This window comes from Antrostomus carolinensis, unplaced genomic scaffold (genome assembly GCF_000700745.2).
Source record: "Antrostomus carolinensis isolate BGI_N321 unplaced genomic scaffold, ASM70074v2 scaffold17866, whole genome shotgun sequence".
In the NCBI taxonomy this organism is placed as follows: domain Eukaryota; kingdom Metazoa; phylum Chordata; class Aves; order Caprimulgiformes; family Caprimulgidae; genus Antrostomus; species Antrostomus carolinensis.
The window spans coordinates 24,979-48,148 of NW_010322683.1; the positions used below are offsets into that span (position 1 = coordinate 24,979).

The following is a 23,170-nucleotide window of genomic DNA, read 5'->3' on the forward strand; positions in this document are numbered from 1 at the left end:
AGTGCAACACTCAGAAAACTGTCTTGCAATGAAGACTTATGCAAAATTCTAAGAAGATGAGAGTAAATAGAGTCAGCAGATTAGGGTAGTCAGAATAAGAAGGTAAAACAAAATCTTCACTAATCAGCAGTGATTAGAAGCAGATAGTCCTGTATTTAAACCTAAACAATCCACTTGCAAAATTCTAAGAGACAAAGGAAACGCTGCAGAGCAGATTTCAGTATTCCTTACCTTTTGGCCTGTCCAAATTCACATGGTGAGTAGCAGTTCTGCTTCACTTCTTCCTCTAGAGGGTCGAAGACTTCAGAACTGGAAGCTTCTTGATGAAAATTCCGAAGATGCTTATAGAAACTTTCCCTGGGAGTCATAAGTTTCTGTATGGGCTTCTCTTGAAACTCTGCTTCCTGCTCTTCGTAAGTTGAACTGTCCTCTTCAGGAGGTTCACTGAAATCTGCTGCCACTGGAGAATCCATGCAGTCTTCGAGGTCTGGAGAGGTGCTACCTCCATCACTGCTAGAGTGATCCATGCTATTTCCTACCTCTGTACTGCCTGGCATTTCTGTCACAAACTCCTTAAATGGAGATGGTGCTGGAGTCTATCAAAATAACAAAAAGGTTAGTATAACTCCTTTTTTATCTTCCATCTCTTTCTTTTAAGGATAAATTAATTTGAAGAGGCAATATCAATAAGCATCTGAATGTGATAATGTCAAATGGTAGCTGGAAGAGAGGGAAAAAATAGAGGGTGGTACTCTCTCACTCATTAACTGTTTTGTCTCTATGCTTATCTTCCACGTTCTTCAGGAGTTCCAGACAGGGAACTACTACAAAGGTTCACTTTTCCCAATTAATTCTTTGCTAGAGGTGGCCCCTTTTTATTTCTTTTCATATCGTGTCTCAACTTTGTGTCTATATTCTCTTTGATGTGTAGAAGTGGCTTCCAGATTTGACTTCTGTGCAGCTGACCATAGAAATCAGCCAAGGGCACATTGCAGGAAAGCAACAAGAGCCAGTTTGTTATCTGGTGATGGTTCTGACAGTCATTTCTCTCTGCCCATGGACAGTGCCTATAATTTTTGGTGGGACAGGAACCATGAGTGGGCCATTCTGCATGGAGCAAGAGTAATGCAAATGCATGTTCATTATAAGAGTACTTGTGTGTGTGTCCATGAGTTGTGTTCAAGAAGCAGGAGTAATGGAATAATAATGCTAGCACACCTAATGGCACTGTTTTAGTCTCTGCAGTCTCTACTGTTTGATTTTTTCTTTTTCTTCCCCCTCCATCTTTCTCCCCCCCCCCCGATTCTACTATTAATAAGAAGCTGAATAAGCAGTTGGAAACCATTATTTCATGATAAACCCAGGCTACCTCTTCGTTTATTAAGAGGTAGCCTGGGTAGGAAAAGTTCTTTATTTTCCTCTTACTTTTGGGAGTAATATAGCTATCTCAAACCCATGAGTTATAATAGCTGCAGTTGAGAATATCTACAGTTTCTAGCTGAGATTTTATTAGAGCATTTTTAGAAGCATCACTAGAAGATCTGCTTGGGTATGTGTTGTTTCACTCCAATGACAGTACTGCAATTCAAAAGTTGTTGGACTGGGGTAAACATGTCTCCATTTCTATTATTTTGCTTGCTACAGAAAAATCAGTTGAACTCTAGAGATTAAGTTAAAGCCAGGAAGAGAAAGAAATGTAGTAGGGGCCCTTGGAGGAAAGGGAAGGTTGCCTTGTTCAGGACTGCATAGAAAATGTAGTAGTGTTTTTTCCAGGTTTACAGAATTAAGTTTATTGACAGAAGCTTTGCCTTACCAGGGCACTCTGCTCTATTTCTGGAAGAACACCTTTTGGTGGTCTGCAAAGTAGTAATGTGACTTCTGGAGGAGCTCCTCTCAACAAGTGGAGGACATCCTAAGCAGGAAGAAAGAATATTAGATTTCTTATGAAAAACAGTCTATAGTACATGTCATTTTACCAACTGGGATGGAGATGATTTTTATTGTGAATACCAGATTCCTAGTATTTGTGCCTCTCAGCAGTGTCTTGGTGCCAAAATTCACTACTTCATGATTGTCATATAAGTGGCCCATAGTTTTTATGTGAATGTGTCAGCCAAGTCAGTTTTGTTTACAAACTCTTGTTCCACCAACAGACACATAGGTTTAAATTAATAATTTTTCTTTTCTTTAAGAAAACAGAATTTTCAGACAAATTCATTCAAACTGCATGTGGAAGGGGCACATCTTCAATCAATTATATCAGCATAGCTCCACAGACTGCCATATTGACATAAACAAAGGGAGACTTTCTCAAAGCCCCTCCTTGACATAACATCTCTTCAGTGGCATTCAGCTTTCAGCTACAGTGGGGGAAAAAAATGATGTAGGCCAAAACACACTGTCTGCCCCCTGCACAAACTCAGTAAAAAGGCTGTATGTGAGAGGGCAAGATAGTGCTGGAAAAGGACAGACTTCAGGTCAGAAAAAAATGAGTGCAATTATAGCACCCCCCAGGTGTCTAGGTCTTACAGCACTTTGTCTTTTGCCCTATTTAATGATACGAATGACTTGTCAGTGGGAAAATTGCATTATTTCATAATTTGTTTGTTACCAATCTTATCTATTCAATGCATGTAAATACTAAAAACTCAGGTATATTTCATAAGGTGAAAAGATTATAATGAAAAAAAAAAAGTACACATGTAATCCTTTTTTACCATTTAATTTCTTCATGTAATTTCTCATTCCAAGTAAACAAGTTACACTGGATTTACCTTACCTAGTTGAGATTTGAATCTGGGACATGTTATTTAAAGTGACATTACAAAGCACAAATGACTAGAGGGGAAAAATGTTCCGATTACACATAACAGCCACAAAGATTTCAACTAATTAACAACTGGTGTGTATCTAACAATAGACTTTGTGCATCAGTAGTAGAAAGTTTTAAATTAAATAGCGGAATAAATTCCCTGTAAGAATTCTGTTAGGAAGGAAATTCTCTGTAAGAATTCTAGAGAAGAATCCTACATAGAAATCAGATTAATTATATGCAAATTCTGTCCCCCTCTGGTGATAATTAAGTTTAAATGCAGTTTCATGCCATTGTCTTTATGAACATGTTACCCATCTGGAGTCCCAGTGAAAGTACTGCCTGGTACCTGATACAAGAGTCCTTGAACAGGCTTCCCATTCACAGCTAAAATGATGTCTCCAACTTCAATTTTGCCATTCTCTTCAGCTGGCTGCCCTGGAAACAGTCTTTTGATTCTGACAATAGCTCCTCCAAGGTGTTCACAAGCATCTCCTTCCATTTCCAGAACACTAAAGCCAAGGCCTCCAGAATTCTTTGTCAATTTGACTTCAAATGTATTATCTGTTCAAAGCAGGGATCAGAAAAAAGAGTGGGAGATGTGGCATATGTACCCCCCAAGGAGCTGATGTAAATTTGACCCTCAGCAGACCTTTCCCCTGTGTGCTGCAGAGGTAGATCTACTGATACTAATGGCAAAACATGGATTTGGTGTTCCTTTAACTTATGTGAGCCCTTGAAATCACACAGGGAGAACAGGGAGAACTGGATTCTATTCCACTGCATGTTCACAGACTTCATGCCATCTGGTACAAGCCCATAAAGGAAAAAGCCTTTTACACCAACATAAAAAGGTTCAAATGCTATCCTTTTCTGACATTCTTCTGTAAGTGTTGGGTAGATCTTACTATTCTGTAACTGCCTGATGTTAGTTTGGGTCCTGCACTAACCAGCATAAGCTAGAATCAGGGCTACTGCTCTTTCCAGAAAAGAACAAGAGACTAGCCCTTCCCCACATACAATACTTGCAGCTGAACCCCCTTCTGCTGGGGACAACATAGAAGAGCAAGTGCCACATGGGAAAGTATGGTTCAGACTTAGTGTTTATGAGACAGTCTGACAGTAAAAGATACAGCATTTGTTGGCTAAATTCAGTGAAAGCAATCTCTGAATCTTCTGCTTTTAAGAAATGAAGTGATGGCAGTGTCCAGTCCTGGCCCTGGGGCAGCAGTTCACCCTAGCTTCACCACTGACACAGCATCAGCAGTTGTGCTGGTGCTGCTCTCTTTGCGTAACAGAATGGCAACCTCAACACAGCTGCTTCCTGCCTGAGAGTGCTATAGAGTACAGACAAGGATGTCCCCTGCCAGCCCCATCTCATGAAGGCTAGAAGTTACAGTATTGATGCCTAGGATAAATTCAGCTATATCTAGCAACTCTAACTCTGAGTACATCAGACATATTTTGTTCAGAATTGATTTTTGATATTTGTCAATAATAGTGCACATTATATTTTTATTCATATGCAGTTTTCCTTCCAACCCACAGAGATTTCATAGAATTATTTTCATTCATTCCTTTCTTGTACATTGTGAGAAGTCACCCTGAGTTCCTTTTTTATCACTCACCATCTGTCAAAAAGCAGTAGTCCTTGGTACCATCTGTGAAGGATGTTGCCACAGAAACAACTGCACGTTGGTCCTCCTTTCTGTCATTAGCAGTCAAGCGTGGCTCTGCCAATTGGTAGTTTCCCCTTTCCACAACCAGCCTGGCGGTCTAAACCAATGATGAACAGTTTCCAGTTACACGGTGCACAGTGAGCCTGCCAGTTTCTTGCTTTTCTTTTTAGGAGAATGGGGTTGGATGGGGTGGCAGTGGAGTTTCTTTTGGCCCAGCTTTGCTACTGTGCTTCATACTAACTGCAGTTTATTCTTCTGGGTATCTTACTGAGCTCTGCTCTTGTACAAACCTGGCCAGATTTCTTAAGGTGTTCCACAGCCTGTTTGTGGGTGATGCCACAGAGGCTGATGCCATCTACTTCCAGCAGACGATCACCTGAGGGAAAAGGAAACAAACAAACAAAACAAGGGTCAAGTTGCTTTGTTCAGTGGGTGTAAAACTTGAGGTTGCCCACCTTGCAATAGATCTTCATGCTTACATGTGTCAGATTATGTTGCTTTGTATGAAAGCAATACTGTTGCTTGTACAGCATTCTATAACTAACCCTTAAAACATACCAGGTATGCTGTAAGGAAATGCATGGTAGTGTCTGGTTATCACAGCAACACTGACAGTAGATGTCAGAGTCACTAGCCTGATGTGCAGCTACAGAGAGCAACTGTGCAATGTTTGTATGAGGCTCCTGGCTTTTTAGAGGGAGTATTTACATGGAGTACAGAGACAGGCTGAGGGATGGGCTGCATATTGTGTTTCACAGTAGTATGACCTCCAATCCCACATGTGTTTTGTTGTCCCTGTGGCAAGCATTCCACACTAACATTGAATTCTGCAGCCCAGAGTTTTACTGACAGACATGTTACCTATCTTTATTTGTCCATCCTTATCTGCTGGTCCCCTGGGAATAATTGACTTCACGTATATCCCACCGTGACGCACACTGGTGTTAATTCCACCCTGCAAAACATGTGTCCACAGATTAGAGTGGAGTCTTCACATGTTCTTCCTGTGATAAAGATCAAAGCAATTTACACATGCATTGCAAAGCAACGGCTTCAGGAATTATACTTTTTTTTTTTTTTAAATATAGGAAAAAGATGAAAGAGGATGTTTTACTCCAAAGTACCATCTAGTTGTAATATTCTTCCCTAGACAGTAATCTCAGTAATCGTATTTTATTTTCTCAGGAAAATGCAATTCATTTCCATGTGGTTATATAAAAACATTTGCTAAATGCTCATAAATTTTTCCCAATGCTAACATAAAGATGGGGTTGCATCTTTCAGTCAGTCTCTAGCCCAGCTTCCAAACTATGCAATATCCATTCAGCAATTATTAACCTTTCAGACAATATATGAAGCATGGACCTGAACTTGTGCAGCCACTTGAGAGCCTATAGCTCAGAAGAATTCTAGATTAACCTAAGAATCATGTTTTGTCCATCTACATCCTCTGGACAAATGCAGGTGAAAAAGCAGCCCTCAATTTCTTCTATAACCAAGGAAATGGCTGTTGCTTCCCACTCCATTTCAGCAAGGACTGTAAAGACATTTCAGCCTGGAGGGGTAAATTAAACTTTGATAGCCAGGACAAGGAATTATTCTTCAAATGTGGCAGACTGTATATTTAGAGAACCAGAGAAGGCAGCAGTGAAAACTAAGAACAGTATTTCCTAATATTAGGAAATAAAATTGGCTAGGGTCCTTTGGCCTTCAGAGTAGGAAGCATGCCGTATCTTCATCCACACAGCTAAACTTTCAGCCCTCCAGCATGGGATGGCTTCTGTTATATTACTTGTTGAGGCAGAGGCCAAAGCCATATCGGAGGCTGTCAACAATTAAACAGTGCCTGTGGGTCACTGCCTGAGCCCATGCCATGGTCCTGTGTAATATGCTTGTACCGACACAGCCTTTGATTTCCAGGAGCTCCAGGGGAGCTGCAAAACCAGTCATGACTTGGAGAATTCTTTGCATTGCTGCATTTTCTAGAGGCTCTGGCTATATCCTTCTCTGACCAAACTCCACTTTCAGTGGTAGGTCTTGTGCTCAAATTGGGTAAGGAGGAGAAGGGCTTGTATTGCCTTGTGCTTTATGCTGGCACATTTTCACAGATTCTGCAGGCAAGAACGGGGGAATGAGCAGAGCCAGTACTTCATGCTTTCTCTGTCAATCAATAGGACACTTTGGTTTGAAACATGCCATGGTAACAGTTTTTGTTATCAGCCTATTTTGAATCTTTGTTCCACATAAATACACTTCCCTCTGTGTTTCTTGGTCATGTAACAGTTTGACAGACACACTGAAAAATTAACAGTAACACTTACAGTCACACTGATTCCAAAAGTCCCCTCTTCTTTAACAAGCTCCACAGTATAGATTTCCTTTGAGTTGGTTTCAGATGGAAATGGTAAGTGCGAGGAATCATCTTCCTGTCTCAAAAAAATAAATACTAATGAGACTACAGCATCTTGATAAAAAGGGGAGAAAAGGGAGGGGGTGGGGGGAGAGAGAGAAAGATAGTTTCTAGAGCATATAAAGGGTTTGATCCTGCTGTCACTGTAAGCCTGGAGTGGTACCATTTATACCCCTGATACTATTTCAAGCTTGCACTGATGTTACTCAAAATATAATCTGTCTAAATGTGCATAAGATGCATATAGATAGGGAAGCTGTCTAATAGTAGGAAATTAGACACAAAATGTTGATGTTCTTTGTCTGGTTGAAAACTTAAGAGATTGCAAGAAAATAGTCAAAATTCAAAATTTTGTACTTCTACTGGAAAAGAGAGGAGAATTTTTAACATTTTGTGGAAGGGTTTCTTTATTTTTTCACGTATTCTAGACATGTCTTTCATTTTGACATTTCCAATATAATTTCACAAGCAATATCTTTCAAAGTTTTCTTTCTCCTTCCCTCATTTTTTAAATTTCTCTGTTACTTTCAATTCTTAATATAGCTGGCATGTTAAGACACATGTTGAGTGGAATATTAATGAACATAATCGAAATCTCAGTTACCTCCACAACCAGGCTCTCCGATGAAGGAACTGGAATCCTAGGGCCCAATTTTGATGCTAAACTCCAGGAAAGAGCCTTCTCACATTCATCTGTATTTGCATCCTGTTCTTTGGGGACAGAGCTATGACAATCCTGAATTCTTTTTCTCCCACTGTCTACACAAGAGATCTCAGATCCACTAGTGCTATTTCTTCTTGACAGATTCTTTTCTTCATTTAATCCTTCTTCATACATGTCTGTAAAGCCATACCAAAATAAAACATTGCTCAATGCAAACACTAATTAAACTTGAAGGCAAATATTATTTGCCTCAGCACAGGAGGACAAAGTAACTTCCTACGTCAACTGGTTGTGTCATTGTAAAATGAAGCACTGCTATTATAGGTGTGGAGAAATGTATTTGCTTCATCACTGAAGAGGATTAAGTGACTCTCTCAGAGAAAGAAATGACAGAATTCCTTGGTATTCAGCAATGCAGCCCATAGTGTATTTTTTCACACTGACTGTAGAACAGAGATCACATGATACATACCTTCTAGAAGTTGACTTTTTTCACTGCTAGCAGATGTTTATTATAACTGACACTGAGTAGCAAGAAAGTACAACTACATCCCAGTGCATAATAAACACCAGTGTCCTGAGTTAACTATTAGCATTCCATAGCCAACAAAGGCATTTGCCTTTATACCTTTGGGTTGAGAGATTATGAGCTCCACTTCATCAGGAGAGTTCTGTATGATTTTAACTGCAGTATTAAATGAAATGCCCTCGAGACTAATATTATTCACAGAGATGAGTCGTCCTCCTTAAAAAAAAGAAAAGGATGTAAACAAGACAAAGCACATCTAAATAAGGAAATAAATCCAGAGTAGCTAAATTTAAACCATGAAAGTATTTTAATTCTAATTAAAAACTAAGGACAGTGACCTGGTTTGATATTTCCAGCTCTGTCTGCAGGTCCCCCAGGGATAATTGAAGCGATAAAGATACCGAGGTCTAATTTTCCTACATTTTCTCCTCCAATAATTACAAAACCTGCAAAAATGAGATAGCATGAGAGTGCAGAGACATTGGCAGTATTAGAAAAGATTAACCTTAGGAGCACAAAAGGCTCTCACTCCAGTGGTGTAAGTTTTATACTACATGGTCTGGAGAATGGGGAGCTCTGATTTGCATGACATCAGGGTTTTCATTTTGGAAAGCTTTAAACTCATGTTATAATTAAAACATGCTGGTGACTTTGGTGGTTATTTAAATATAATTTCTTAATAAAAATACTTTCCCGGCTTGGGACTTTTAAAGATTCCAACTACTTTCTTGTAAAAATCATAAACTATGTAGACCTTAGTATTTAACACCTGCAGGAGGAAAATGGTATATAAGCTCATTAGATAAATTAGAACATTGTTCTACATCATGTAGTCTAGGGCCCCTGAGGTGAGCCGTGTAAACTTCTAATGCATATCCAAGAGATATCCCAGAAAATTAAATCTATTATCAAGTAGCTCAATTTCACTGTCCTAGCTCAGAATATTCTGCCTATTGCAGAATATATTATTCTCACTGGTAGAATAGTTGGGTTTGGGATCAGGATATTCCACGCAGACCTGCACCGTTTAGAAATTTTATGTTTGATTGTATTAATGGTCAGCTGTGAAACCTGGTTGTTCTATGAACTCATCCACAAGAACAGGATACAGTGTGATAGTGTGTTATATAACAAAACTGAATAAGAACAAAACAAATAAGAATCCAAAAGTCGGGAAACATTCATGGTAAGCTTACATACACATTTTGCACCCCCATAGGCAATACCTGAAAGATTTGCAGAACATCCTCTCCTCCTGTGTAAGGCCTAAGATAAATAAAATCACTGCACATGTATTTCAGACACAAAACTAGACCCTTGTTCGTTTCATTCTGCTCTTAGCACTTGGTCCCCTTGACCTCTGTGGCCTTAGTTAATCCTCTGAAAAAAATTTTTGGTCTTGATTTATGTATTTAGTCCTTTTCAATCTCAGAAATTCTAAGTTTATCACAAAGATTGGTAGTCCTATTCTATAAGAAAAATAAAGGGGGTGAAGAAGGTTACAATCTTGCTCAGTTTGAGTCGGCTAGTATCAGTTGGCACCAGGATCTGACAGTCCCTGTAATAAACATAACATTCATGTTCCTTACTTACCAAATCCATTCTTAGGGTCACGTTTTAGGCTGACACAAATTATCTCTCTCTCTGGACCACCTAGCAAAACTTCCTTTTGGATCACTGGTGATCCAGGTGCTGCAGAAACAAAACAGCTAGAATAAATGCAGATTAATGCAGGGAGACAGTAGATTACTGCAGAATGCAAAACTGGGGCTTCAAAAATTAAAAATATATGTTGTCCTTGTTTTCAACATTACCATTACTTCTGAATCAATATAATTGAGAAAGGAAGCTCAAACAAGTTTTTGAAAATTTGTATTCTTTAGAAAAGTATATGTACAGTAACCGTGTAAGCTCTTGCTATAATATTTCTTTCTGGAAGAATATGCATTTATCTGCAACGTTTTTATTAAGATTAGGGTATCTAAAGAGTCAGGCATGTAGTGTTCATTGAACACTACATGTTTGGATGATTTGGACATAAAATCTCCAAAGGAGGTACCTTCGGCCCTGTGGGCCCTTGTGGCTTTGTAGGTGCAATCCAATCAGCACTGACTCTGATGGTGACTTTTATAGTGTTAACACTACTTAACATTGTGCAATTGATACAGTGTGTTTAAAGTCCAGTTCTAATTTTTAAATAGACCAACCAAATAATCTTAGCTTCATATTCCATGGATTTGCTCACTGTGTGCATGCAATATGGCTTCTGTTAGAAAATTAGGTGTCCAGATCTTATTACAGTTAGTGTCATGCTAAAGTCTGGGTTAATTTCCAGGACTAGAAGTGCAAAAGGATATTCTTTAATCTGTAAATAGAATATATTTTGATCTCCTGCTGTTGAAACAATAAATATGGAAGGGCACTGTCTCTCTTTATGATTATGATACTCACCACTGATTGTGTTCTGGGTTGAATGGACAGAGAGGTAGTCATAACTCCTTTGCTTTCCATTGAAACTGATGTGCATTTCTGACTGGGATATCCCTGATGTGGATCTGCAAGGCAGGAAATGACAACTGCGTTACAGTAACAAAGCAGCAATGGTATTTAGCACTTTTCGTTGCCATTAGTCTGTCAGAGCCAAGTTGGGAATGCACGTGTTTATAGCCTTTAAATAATATTATGATTTATGGAACACATTTCATTGTAGGGGAGAGGTAGTTTATCCTTGCCAGCATTTGCTTCCAAATAGCAGCTGCCATTGGACAACTCATATCATGACTGATTTCCCCTTTGTTTTATTCTGAGATGAGTGCAGGCATCAGGAAAACGCAGCATAGTCTCAGTGTGATTTGTTTAGCCCTGCTGTCCATGTTGACAAAACCACATCTGAAAGTTTCTCTGGTAGTTCATGTTTTTCTTGGCTCTATTCTAATTCTTAGTATTCAAAAAGGCACTAGAATTCATCAAAAGCCTTGAGACTGTGTGCAGCTATAGTAACCACCTACACTGGTGAGTGTACCAATGCAAATGAAAAGGGAGAAGTTCTTATACTGTTCTCTATGACTTGCACCTTTAGACATGGAGCAATCAATTAGGTAAGTCCTGCTCAAAAGCAGCTCCCACTGTGCATTCAGTTTCCATGCTGCCATTTCCAGAGAAGGTACAGGTACATAGATATTAAAGATTTTACTTTTATTGTCCCTTATTTTTATCCTTCTCCATAGCCAATAAGTGGTTCATTCCTGAGTCTGGTACAAATTTAAATGTCAGTCTTTTTCAAGTTCTTATCTGTTAGACTGTTAGCTTCCTGCCTGTGTTTGCACTACTGCTGGCACCATGGAGCCCCAGGCCTGACAGGGCCTTTTGCTGTGTCCACAATAAAGACTGCCAAAAAAAGAGGCTGCCTCACAGTTTACCATAGAGGTTTGCAATGATATAGTCTATGACTGAGTATTCTTACATACGTTTAGAGGAAAATGCAAACCTACCTGCCAAGATTGCTTTTGTCTCTAATCCTGTTGTTGGTTTCCACGCTGAGGTTATCACAGGATTTGCTCATCATCCCAGCAGAAAGGTTTTCCAGGTTTGCTCCATAGAGTGCATTATCTGAACGAGACAGTCTCTGAATCAGGGCAAGGTGTTCATGCTGAGCTGCATATGCCAAATTTGTTTTGTCTATTTCCATAAATTTACTTTCCTCTGAATAAGAAGGGGGAGAAGGGGAGGAAGGAAAGATAAATCCACTTATGTTATCCCATTTTTAAGCTCAAATGTGCTTTCTGTCTAACCTTTTGAACATGACAGCAAAAAAGACCAACATCACAGATATATTTGTTCTGGTATCCTTGAGGCTATCTATGCCTTGGAGTGAGAGGAAAGGGTTTCCAATCTATTTCTTTCATAGAAAGTATATGCTGTATTTAGATTTCATTTCTATGAATTATATTGCAAATTCACTTTCCACAATGACAGATGAAATGTACGACCCGGTATGATTTAAACTTGAATATTTCTGTAAAGTGTGTTTTGTAAATGTTCAGTTTATGAAAAATGTCTGTTTTGCAGAGACTGAATTAGCCAGATTAGTAGTTTCCCATCTTTGATGGGCCCACCACTCCAATATACATATATCTTAGAAGACAGGAGCTCTACTAACACATGCTCTCTTAAATTCAGGGAGGGGCCAAGGAGCTGGCTGTTTGTTCTGAGTGATTTGCAGAAGTGGAGTAGGGGACCATCTTGGTGGCAATGCTTGTTATCCAGTTTTCCATCTCTGTGTGAAATCTACTACTTGCTTAATGACGTCTGGGCTCTGCTGTATATAAATCTATCCTCTCAAAAGATTTTATTTCCTTGAAACAAGATAGTGCTGGAGGAGGCATTGGTAATTTATTTAGATTCTCAACCAGTGGGCTGAGTAGGAGATATGAGGGAGAGAGGGACAGCAGGCAATTGGAGACATGTTGGAAAGGAAACAAGAGCCCTGCTAGCTAGCACAAATAGGCTAGCACAAATATGGGCTTTAATTCTGCTTGTATGTGACAGCTGAACTCCCGTGCATTTTCCTAAAACCTGTTCACCTGAATACAACTTTCTAGAATGCTACTCTGCAGCACCAAACTTAAGTTCCATCTTTCCTCAGTGACTTTGATCAGTGGCTTCTGTTAAGGCACCAGAAGGCTTAACTGTCCACAGTATTAGTTCAATCTGAGAGCTGCCATGGTGTTTTCAAAGTAGTGGGTTGCTAGCAAGTTTTGAAGAGATAGGAACTTGTAAATTTGAACAGTGTAGCAGGAGAACAGTTTCCCTCATACAAAAAGAGCCTTATAATCTCTTACATCCTCACTGTGATGGCAAAGGCAGCATTTTGAACTACTGTCTGTTATTGCCTTCACAAAGCTTTTTATTCCTGGGACAGCTCACACACCCCAAACCTCAGAACCTGGAGTCACATGGCTTGTGTAAGTCTGGCTTGTTTCAGTGTTTTGAGGTGCTTGTAATCAGGATTTAGGTTATCATTTTCTTAGCTTTCAATCTTTTTGTTCTCTCATATATTGAATGTAGTAAATTTTATTAAGATAGATGACCACAAGCAAATGTGACACAGGAAACTTTAAGATTGGCTATTTGCACTCATTTGTATGCTACAAATCACAGTCCCACTAAGTTGTATTTGAAGCTACATGAGCCCAAGCAACAGAAGGTGCTTAGAACCTTAATCATCCTAGTGCCTTTTTCCATTGTAACAAATTTGTGCAGGTGGAATTTGACTTTTCATGAAATAATTTTAGTGGGAAGGAAGGGATATCAATCATACTGTTATATCCCATGATACAATTTATTGCCAACACTTTCAGAGTTTTACTAGAGAAAGAAGTATCCCAGCAGATACACTTGATCCTCCTGCTGTGACTCACTGGGTCAAGCACTCAGTGGTTGTAAATGATCATTATTCTGTTCAAGGCAATGGATAAGTCCTCAGCTAGTGAAAACTCATGTTGCTCCACTGAAGTAAAGAGTGTTGACAGTTGTCAGCTTAGATTGTTATTTCTTATATGCCTCAGTTTCCCCATAACGATCCTCACACATCTTTGCAGAGCATGCTGAGAACTGTGGGTGAGAAGTGCTATGTAACTACCCTGGGTTGAGCAGAGCCTTGTCTTATAAACTATGGAAAATCTGAAGTCTAATGAGGTATTAGTCATATATTCCACAGACATGGCAAAATCTAAGATAAGAGCAGGTAGCAGCTACATAGTTGAGTGGGTATAACTGATGTGCCTTTGGTTTAGTGATTTTGTCCTGGAACTGAACCGTCGGGTTGAACGCCTGTCTTATGCGAAGATAACCATTTAACTAAGTTCAGCTCCATCATATCTGGTCTCTACTGTAGTTATGCTTTGTGCTGAGCATTTCTCAGGTTACATTTGGAGTAAGTCTGATATGTTTCTTCAGAATTCTCAGCAGGTTTCTTAAAGTGTAATCATACTATTTTTTTTTTTAAATCTGAGTTTAGATACATAGTTATTATAATCAGAGAACTCCTTTCCATCCCCTGCACGTGCCCACTCACATGTACATGCTAAATTAGACTTACACTCGTCTAACCTTCAGTGAAATAGCAGACATTACTTTCTAGTCTGCAAATGAGAAACTGAAGCACAGTGAAACTGATGCAGCGGGTTCTGATTCTCAACTTCATTGAATGCACCTTTCCTAAAACCTAACCTTGTCTTATGGCTTGAATAATGAAAGTACATTTATACCTCACCTGGGGAAGTTTGCTGAAGTTGCCTAGAATTCATCTGTGCATTGAACTTGTGCTGGGCAGAGCAGAGGTCCAATAAATATTTACATGTCTTTGCTGTATCAGTAATGAAGTTGTGTTTCTTGCCACTGAAGCTGCTTTCAATCATGAATTTTTTTCTCTAAAAGGAAAAAAAAAAAAGGCACAGCTTGCTTTATATATTAGTCATTACACTGAGGCATTGGGAGTTCATTTGTATAATCCTGTTGGTTTGTCCCATTGAGTTTATGCCTGGCTGCATGCCTTTCGAGTGCAGTAAATGCCTATTGTAAATTCAACAGTTGTTAGTGAGGTGTCTGTCACTGGGATCATAACTGCCCTGTGTTGAAAGTTAAGAGCCTTTGGACATTGACTGCATTGAGAACAGGTTGATAGAACTGGCAAAATTTGTCCCCACAGACATTAAAATGATTAAATCAATTTAATCTGAAAATGAAATTATCTTCAAAGGGCAGAAGTGCCAACAGGCTGGGCAATGTGTGTTGCATATTGACACCTACACTGTATGATAGTAGACTGATATACCTCTAATGGCAGAATACCATTTAGAAGGGTTCACAATCTTGTCACCAATACCAGTTTGTTAACAGACATCAATATACTGAGAGGTGAGGATGGGAATAATGAGATCTGTAAAGAGGGAGACATGATCCCATGACCTGATGTAGGTAGGAAAACAAAAGAAAAGAGAGAGAGAGGTAAAGATGAGAGAGGAATGAATATGGAATATGCCATAAAGAGGTTTGACATAGTCTCTGTAATAGTTGACACCAGATTATTCAGTTTTTTAGTAATTTAACTCCAGCCTTGGCAAAAAACTCCAGAACTAAACCTCACTAAGAGCTGGGTATTTTGGTATCCACATCCAGAGCTAGCCTTGATTATAGACTTTTCAAAAAGGACACAATGAATCCAATTCTGTGTCTGAATGCAATAAATTTATCAAAGTTACAGGCAAGAAGGGGAGTAAAGTAGTAGAGTGGAGAAGAGATTCACTTGGTTCCAACTCACATGAGCTGAAATTCTCTCTGTTTCACGCCACTGGAATCTTAAACTGGCAATTCTTGTGTGATTTTTGACCTCATACACAATGATGCCTTTAGCACAGATTCCCAGGATGATGTCTCCTCCAGCTCCTTTCTTCTCTTGGGACACACGATAGAATAACACACCATATTCAGGAAGCTGCTGAGTCACCTTGTAGGAGTGCATTTACCATCTATTATTCAGAAAGAGGCATGGGAAGAGTGTCTTTACTGAATATTTTTTCACTCTTGTCAAGAACCCTTTGAAAACCCTTACCATATTTTCATACCTACTGCCTCACAGAATCATCACCTTACTTTGGTATGTCATAGAGCCATTACATGCATTCATTTTCCATGTGTAAAATTGAGATAGCACTTTCCCACACACCTCATTTGAAGAGGTAGGAGGATTATGTAGCTTCCTGCACAATAATCTAAACATTACAGTGGCATTGAGGTACTCAGTGTTACTGCTACTTGGCACTTCTGTGCATTTCTGGATAGAAATCCATGCGGGATTAATGCTGCTTGACTGCTGTTAAACCTCGTTTCTTTCCATTTTCTTTTTTGTGTCTTTGTTTCCCTGAGCAAGCACAGAAACTTTGAGCAAATACTATGATTTTAGTAAAACTGCTAATACTTTGTTGCCAGGGCTATTCTGACATTGTTATGGGCTTGTGTGGTTTCCTTTCCACAATAGTGCCCAGCTGGAAATCTTAACTGTAGTGACACCACAGCTCCCAGCCTGCAGCTAACTCACTCAGGTACATAGGCCCATTTCTTCATGGCTATGATCTTTTAAAATCAGACATTAGAAATTTCCATTGCCTAGAATCTTAAGTTATAGGTTTTGCTAAACTGTCCCTCAAAGTGTCTCTCTTAAATATAGTGGTGACTTTTGAAGGAGTTTCACTGCCCCAGAATTCCCTTCAGTGCCAGACTTTATAGTAACAGATCTTCAGTGTCACTTCTTTTTTCCAAAGTGCTCATTGCTGGTTGAAAAGTTAAGTAGGATTATACTTCAAGGGACTGAGGAGACAGCTTCTGCCCATACCATCTAACTGTGCAGAAGATGCTCTGAGAAACTCACACAGAGATTCTGGGTGTTGTTCCTTGTCTTTCTGCCTCCTACACTTGACCACAAAATGTTAAAATGTGACTCAGACCCTTTATAGAACTATGGAATGTGAAGAGGGTTTTCCATCCTCTCTTGTGATCTGCAGATCAATATGAGTTTATTCTAAAACTTTTTTTTTTCTAGGAAGCTAATGTAGAATCCCCAAATAACTTTTCAACTATGAATAGAGATTTTCAGTGACCAAAATAAAACACTTTAAGAATATCTGTTTTTCAGAAAGTAGAGCACAAATGTTTAGGTCCTGGAAACTGGGGCATACGTAATCACTAGCTGAATCTGGGTTTTAATTTTTAATCCCTTTCATATTTGGAATTTGCATGTTCCTCACCATGGGGGCTTTCTCATTCTGTATGATGTGTTGGCTCCTTCTACAGACTTATTAATTGAAACGGATACTAACAAAGCTGCTTTTCTGCATTGGATTTGTCACACATGATGGGACTGTCATTAAAGCTAAGCTGCAATCTATTTCTTCAGCTCCTCTAAAATGACACTATAAATAAAAGGATGTGATACTGCAGCAAAATGGCTACTGATATTTATCTATTATCTAACCCCTGATATTTTTTAATTTGATGGAAAGCATAAAATTTTGGGGGAGAAGGAGAAATTAGGGGGAAAAAAATTAAATCCCACATCATCATGACACTCTAGAGCCCTAGAGGAATAGTCATGTGAGAAAATACTTCAGATAACTCCTTCCTTACTTCCAGAGTTCACAGATATTTTTAAACAAATAATCACTACATGTTTAGAAAGTGGCTGAACAGCTGCTGTAGTTTCAGAAGTCAAGAAAGCGCTTACTCCAATGTTTTGTAACCATCTCTAATACATTCAGTAGTTGTATTTATAATCATTTGGAACCCAGACATGTTGGTATCATGCTGAAAATTTGCATCAACCCCTTAGGATGTTGAAAATACTCTGAAATGTGCATTAAACCTCTATAATTATCAGTGAAAGGAAACCTACCATATAAATGTGAGGTAGGTTATTTAGAGTGACAGTATCTACAGCAGAATGAAATTCTGAGTTTTTTGTTGGCTATTCAAATTTTTTCACCATATCTGAAATTCACTGTATCAGGCAAGAAGGAAATAATAGACAATGTTAAATAGAGAGGGGCTTTCTATCTCAAAATTAATAACTAATGTTTGAGATATGGCAAGTTACCTTTAAAAATTCTAATTCAGCTTCATCCTCAAATAGGGAATGATTCAAACGATGTAATTTAGCAAGCTCTCGCTGTACATACACCAGGGTCATTTTCTGTATTCGGCTTGCTGGAATGTAGTCTTCAACACGAAAATAGCTCTTTCCATGCATCTTTGGAAGAAGAAAAAACAAAAGAGAGAGGAGCCTTTTGTTCTTTCTTGACTTTTCTTATTTGGTGCATTTCCATTTTCAGGGTGACCCATATGCTGAAGTCACCCTGTTGCCATTTCCTAAAAGAAGCTGGGGAACAGCAGGCAGTGCCCTGACAGCCAAATGTGCCTCTTGCACCTGTGCTCAGCCAGGTGCTCAAAGCACACACTACTTCTCTGTGCAATGGGGAGAAAAGAGCTGAGCCTACAGGCATGCCTGCAGTCTTGCACTTAGAGATAACAGCTACAGCCGCATCAGTACAACCTACAGTGGGGGACCCAATGCTGGCATGGATCTGACTAGATGGATCAGACCACTCAGAGTTCAATTAATAGAGCTACACTGATTTATGTAACTGAACATATGGCAGAGAATATAAATGGGTATTTTCTGTACACTTAAACCTAAGATAACTAGTTCAGATATACCATCAGCGACCTTCCTGTCCTTGCAGCTTGTTGATTTTAGCTGGAGTGTTTAGCTATTCTTCTTTTCCATGTTTTCTAATCTCTTTAAGCCCAACTGCACATCCAAGCTGTGCCTATGTTGGAAATTTTCTACAGATTTTCTGGAGTTTCTTGGCTATGTTATCAATTATGAAGGACTAAGAGTCTTTCATTATTCTGCCATATTTCTGCCAAATTTGTCCGGCTCATTGCTGCTCCTTAATCAGGCAAATTTTGTAATTTTTTAAATTAACTCTGAAACATGATTACTGAAGGACAGCTGAAATCATATGCTATTCACATTTATTTTTCAAACTCTGTGTGACAAACAAATGCTGCAAAAGTTATTGAGAGAGACCTATGAGAAATACTATATTATTTATCCACACCTCAGAAGCGTAATTGCCAAGCTCTGCCTGTAAAGCCAAAGCGCCGAGTTTCAGGGCAGTCTCATCATTGCAATATAATCGCTCCTCCAAAATATCTTTACGAAGCTGCAGGTAAAACTGATGCCTTGTCAAGCCATGCCTGGAACACAAAAGGGTTTAGGAACACAGGAGGAGCCTTGAACAGTCACCCTAAATGCTACTGTTTTTCCTGCAGTCAGCAGAACCATACACTTACTGGATAACGTTAAAGTGGTTGACAAAGAATTTTATCCTTAGAAAGAGTGTGAAATTAATGATGGAGCTTTTCTTCTTGGGTTGGTCATTCCAGCCATCTGGGGCCACTTTGTAGAGTTTGGTCTCCTCATCCAAAAAGAAGAATTCATTACCTGAAATGAGAATTTTGAGTTCTGTGATAAGTCAGGAGATATTTCAGTAGCTCAAAGTTCTGTTGTCTTCTTTCTGTGCAAATGGATCATGGATGTCGGTTGAGATTTACTTCTCTGTGTCATGGCTTCATTTATTGCTTCTTTGATGAAGAACTTAGGATAACACTTAGTATGTAATTTAGGATTACAATTGTTACATGTTGGTTTGGTGTGGTATCTATGGAATCACTCAAGAATCGATGGGGCTTGCATTCTGCGCACCGTTCAGATTCTGCACCCTATTGTAATCTGCATGCCCTACACACAGGGTATACTTCTTCCTAGTGCCTCAGCCATGCTTGCCATCAGAAATGGGATAGGGAGGTGTGGATCATGTAGATGAAATAGCTGAGTCTGTACTCCAGCTTATATCTAGGAACAAAGACAGTCAGCCTTCCTTGGTGCAGTGCTTTCTGGAATTTTCCCTGGAGCTACATGGCTCAGTATTATCCTAGTGCAAGGCTGGGACACAGGCTTTTCTGCATGGGGATATCAGCCCATAACAGTATGGCTGTGCTGACGCACAGTCCTAGGGTAGACATGCTTTACATCAGTGCAGTACTGTTTAAACCAACATACCTTACTTTTGCTTAAATTTTGGATTGCTTTCATCTGAGGATCTTGAAGAATCTTACTGGAATCCATTCATACAGAAACACTGAGGGAGAGAACTGTTACTGTAGTTAACCATGTCTCATTACCTTTCAGGTAAGCCAAGCCAAAGTAGAAATGTTCCATCAAGTTTGCATACGCCACCACAGTATTGAAAACATCTCTTGCCTTGGACTTGATGTCACATTGCACCTCAAGGCATTGCCCATTGAGTAGAATGACATTGAGATCCCTTTGAGACAAATAGGATTTCCCTTTTTTAGTCTAAGAACATGTAACAAAGAGTGAAGAATGAGTGCCAAGTACAAGCAATGCAAGTCCCACAGCATTTTATTACTGAGACCCCCTAGTCTCCTGTCTTTACAAAACCTGATGGAATTGGTCACAACACTATGCTACTCCCTGCCTCCTTACTCATAAATTAATATCCCAAACATATCTGATTTTTAAAAAATCCAGGAAATCCCAACAAAACAGCTGAGCATACTCAGACTCTACAATCACTGGGTTTATTCTAGATTTGAGTGTAATTCCAAATTTTCTTTGCCCTCATTTTTACTGCTGTATGCTGTCAGCCTTTCACCTTATCTTAATGAAAAGTAGAGGATGTGTTGCAATCTGGAGTCCAATACGTCAGCACTAGATGTCACATTGCATATTTGCTGTATAATCTTAATCTCAAAAGTCTTGTGCTAAAGTGAGCGTTCTTAGCTAAGAAGGATAAACTAAGCTATTTTTCACACCAACAGAAATAACTATGTGGAACTGAGAATTAAATTACCTCCTTTCAAGTCGCAATACCTCTGCAGGAACCCTAACTTGGTTTGGGAGGAGGACATGGCAAGGATACTGGGCTGAGACTCAGATGCAATTTACAAAGAGCTCCAACTAGAAGGTCACTAGATAAGTTCTAAATTCTTGATATTCATACTTACCACAATTGATCCAGGCAGCTGTAAGGTCACTGGTGGTTCACTAGACAAAATAATAAATTCTGGACCTGAAAACTGTAAGGAGGCAATTTAGAAATTTAACAAATATTTCCTTAATGTAATGAAGATCCCAAACACCAGTACTCATTTCTGTTGTAGCTAATAGACTTCAGTGTCTAATAAAGTGCAAATACTCATTGAAGACTTCTTTCTAGGGTCTAATTAGGGGTAAATTCATACTGAAGCCTTTTCTTCTGTAAAGGAACTTAACCAATATCCATTTCCTTTGCAAGGTACCTGTTTTCATGACACTTACAGAAACTTAATTTCTTGTGAGACCTTTTCCCATTTGATCCCCAAGTTGCTATGAGCACAGTACCAGACATGTACACACATACGTACACACCACTGTGATTTCATAAGCCTAGCTTCCATAGGGAACCAGACTAAAATGCAGAGCGACTTTCTTCCCTGTAATGAAGGTTGACTAATATTTATTTTTAGCAGACACTGTATTCTTTTGCTTTAACTTCAACAAACTTTAAACAGCACAAGATGCTTTTTTTCTTGCTGAGCATCCACCTCAAGGAATTTTGCATATTGAGCTTTTTTTCAGGTTCACCTATGCTTTTAGATCCTTAAAACACACAGAAATAACTGCATGTGTTAAGAGGTGGATCCTTCAAACCATTCTCCATGACTTAGTACCTTGAACCATTTAGATATTTTTTTCAGAAAACTTATGGTTTGTTTCATAATACTAGTATTGTCCTACCAATAGACAATGCAGTTTTATCACATATAAAGAGGAACTAGAACTTTGTTTTAACAGTTGCTGGACTCCTGAAAAACTAAATTATTATCCTGGTAAAGATCATATTAACAAGATTTAAAGCTAAATTTATATGTAAAAAGATAGTTTTCCAAAGTGTCTAAGTGAAACTCTTGATCAAAGTTCTGCCACTGGTCAGTCTTGGGCTTTTGAACTAGGAACAGGTGAAAGGACTCACCAGCCTGAAACCTGTCCCTTCTACTTCCACAACACAAAGCTCCATGGGCCACAACATTGTGAGTTTTTTGTCATTCAGTTATTTCTGCATTTTGTGATCTAACTGCCAAAGAAACATTATCCTTTCCATTTAACAGTCCTACAGCAAATCAGCAACTAGAAATAAACCCTTAGGTGAACTATTGGTGTGGCACATTTGCTGCTAGCCTATCTTTCTGTCCAGGCATACACTGTAAAAAAAATTAAGTCCTTTGAGCACTGTTGACCAGCAAGGCTTTGGGGTCAGTGTCTCTGTAAATGTTTTTGTTGTTCTGAAGCTCCTGGCGAAGTGGTTGATGAAAACAGTCCATACAGTGTTTGATGGTTGCAGAAATCACACAGAGGGTCAGAGAGAGTTCGATTATAAGTTTTTGCTTAGTTTTTTATGGACAAGAGCTTTCGCTGCTTTCAGTTCTGAGTTATCACAACTGGATCATGCCTAATTTGGAGTCTGTCAATTTAGAATACTCATCTAATGAGATGACTCAGTAGCTAATATGCACATCACTGGTGAATGACAACTGGATGAGAGGTTTCTCTTTAGTGATATTTATACTTTGAAATCAGCTTATACATTTTTCATTAGTCACCTTTTCCTTCCTGTGGAACAAATATTTTGGTGATGCAGCAGCTGCTGTGTGGTCCTTTGTAGACACGGAGAAGGTGGAACCTAAACTTAGCAGGTTCTGTCTACTGTTTTGAGTTCCACCAGGGATTTCTTCTACAGCGCTGACTGACCTTCAAAGAAAGTCACCATGAGCAATATATATAGCAAGCAATCAAAACAACACAGAAGACAAAGAGCTTAAGATGCATTGACTGTCAGAATATTATGAAAACCAGGGCAATATCAGTTATTCATCGTTAAATGTTTCTTTACAGAAAAAGAAAAAATATTTAACAAGGATAATATTACTGATGCCCGTTATAAATACATCTAAACTATGCTTTAATTCAATAACAGTCTTTTTTTAATTTTTTTTTTTTATTTGATGAGCCAGATCTAGTTGATTTAAGTGGGGTGAAGCCAACAGGCAAAAAATTCAGCTCCATGCCTTTCTAGGAATTCTACAGGATGAAGTCAATTCCTCATCTCTTATTTTCTGAAGCAAAAAAGCTTCAGAAAACCATAACATTTATTGTTACATTATTCAGAATGTTCCAGGAATGGGAACTAAGTTATTTGAATACTAATTCATTAAAATAAAATAATGTCTTAGGGAACTGAGGGAATTTTCAATTTAATTAAGAGAAAGATGTGTGAAATCTCAGATCAGACAGCTATCTTTATACTATATTTTAACCTAAAGTAATGGTGTTTTCCACATGAGCAGACACATGTATGCTTAGAATAAACTTTAAATTATAATATGAGGAAAGAGT

At 38.8% G+C, this 23,170-nt stretch overlaps 1 protein-coding gene across 1 annotated transcript in view; it reads right to left on the reverse strand.

The window, feature by feature from the left end:
• FRMPD2 (FERM and PDZ domain containing 2) overlaps positions 1 to 23,170 on the reverse strand; it is a gene marked incomplete at its 3' end in the record, with an annotated part of 56,915 nt that overhangs the window by 24,516 nt on the left and 9,229 nt on the right. Inside the window, exons 5-25 of the mRNA XM_029085541.1 lie at positions 22,378 to 22,525; positions 20,743 to 20,814; positions 19,897 to 20,071; positions 19,006 to 19,156; positions 18,771 to 18,909; positions 17,744 to 17,896; positions 15,416 to 15,601; positions 14,369 to 14,525; positions 11,586 to 11,796; positions 10,546 to 10,649; positions 9,688 to 9,786; positions 8,433 to 8,540; positions 8,194 to 8,310; positions 7,506 to 7,741; positions 6,813 to 6,917; positions 5,353 to 5,446; positions 4,782 to 4,867; positions 4,441 to 4,588; positions 3,162 to 3,376; positions 1,814 to 1,912; positions 232 to 596 (exon numbers count right to left, since the gene is read on the reverse strand). Of these exons, the coding sequence (XP_028941374.1) occupies positions 232 to 596; positions 1,814 to 1,912; positions 3,162 to 3,376; positions 4,441 to 4,588; positions 4,782 to 4,867; positions 5,353 to 5,446; positions 6,813 to 6,917; positions 7,506 to 7,741; positions 8,194 to 8,310; positions 8,433 to 8,540; positions 9,688 to 9,786; positions 10,546 to 10,649; positions 11,586 to 11,796; positions 14,369 to 14,525; positions 15,416 to 15,601; positions 17,744 to 17,896; positions 18,771 to 18,909; positions 19,006 to 19,156; positions 19,897 to 20,071; positions 20,743 to 20,814; positions 22,378 to 22,525 (3,168 nt within the window). The remainder of the gene's footprint in view (positions 1 to 231; positions 597 to 1,813; positions 1,913 to 3,161; positions 3,377 to 4,440; positions 4,589 to 4,781; positions 4,868 to 5,352; positions 5,447 to 6,812; positions 6,918 to 7,505; positions 7,742 to 8,193; positions 8,311 to 8,432; positions 8,541 to 9,687; positions 9,787 to 10,545; positions 10,650 to 11,585; positions 11,797 to 14,368; positions 14,526 to 15,415; positions 15,602 to 17,743; positions 17,897 to 18,770; positions 18,910 to 19,005; positions 19,157 to 19,896; positions 20,072 to 20,742; positions 20,815 to 22,377; positions 22,526 to 23,170) is intronic.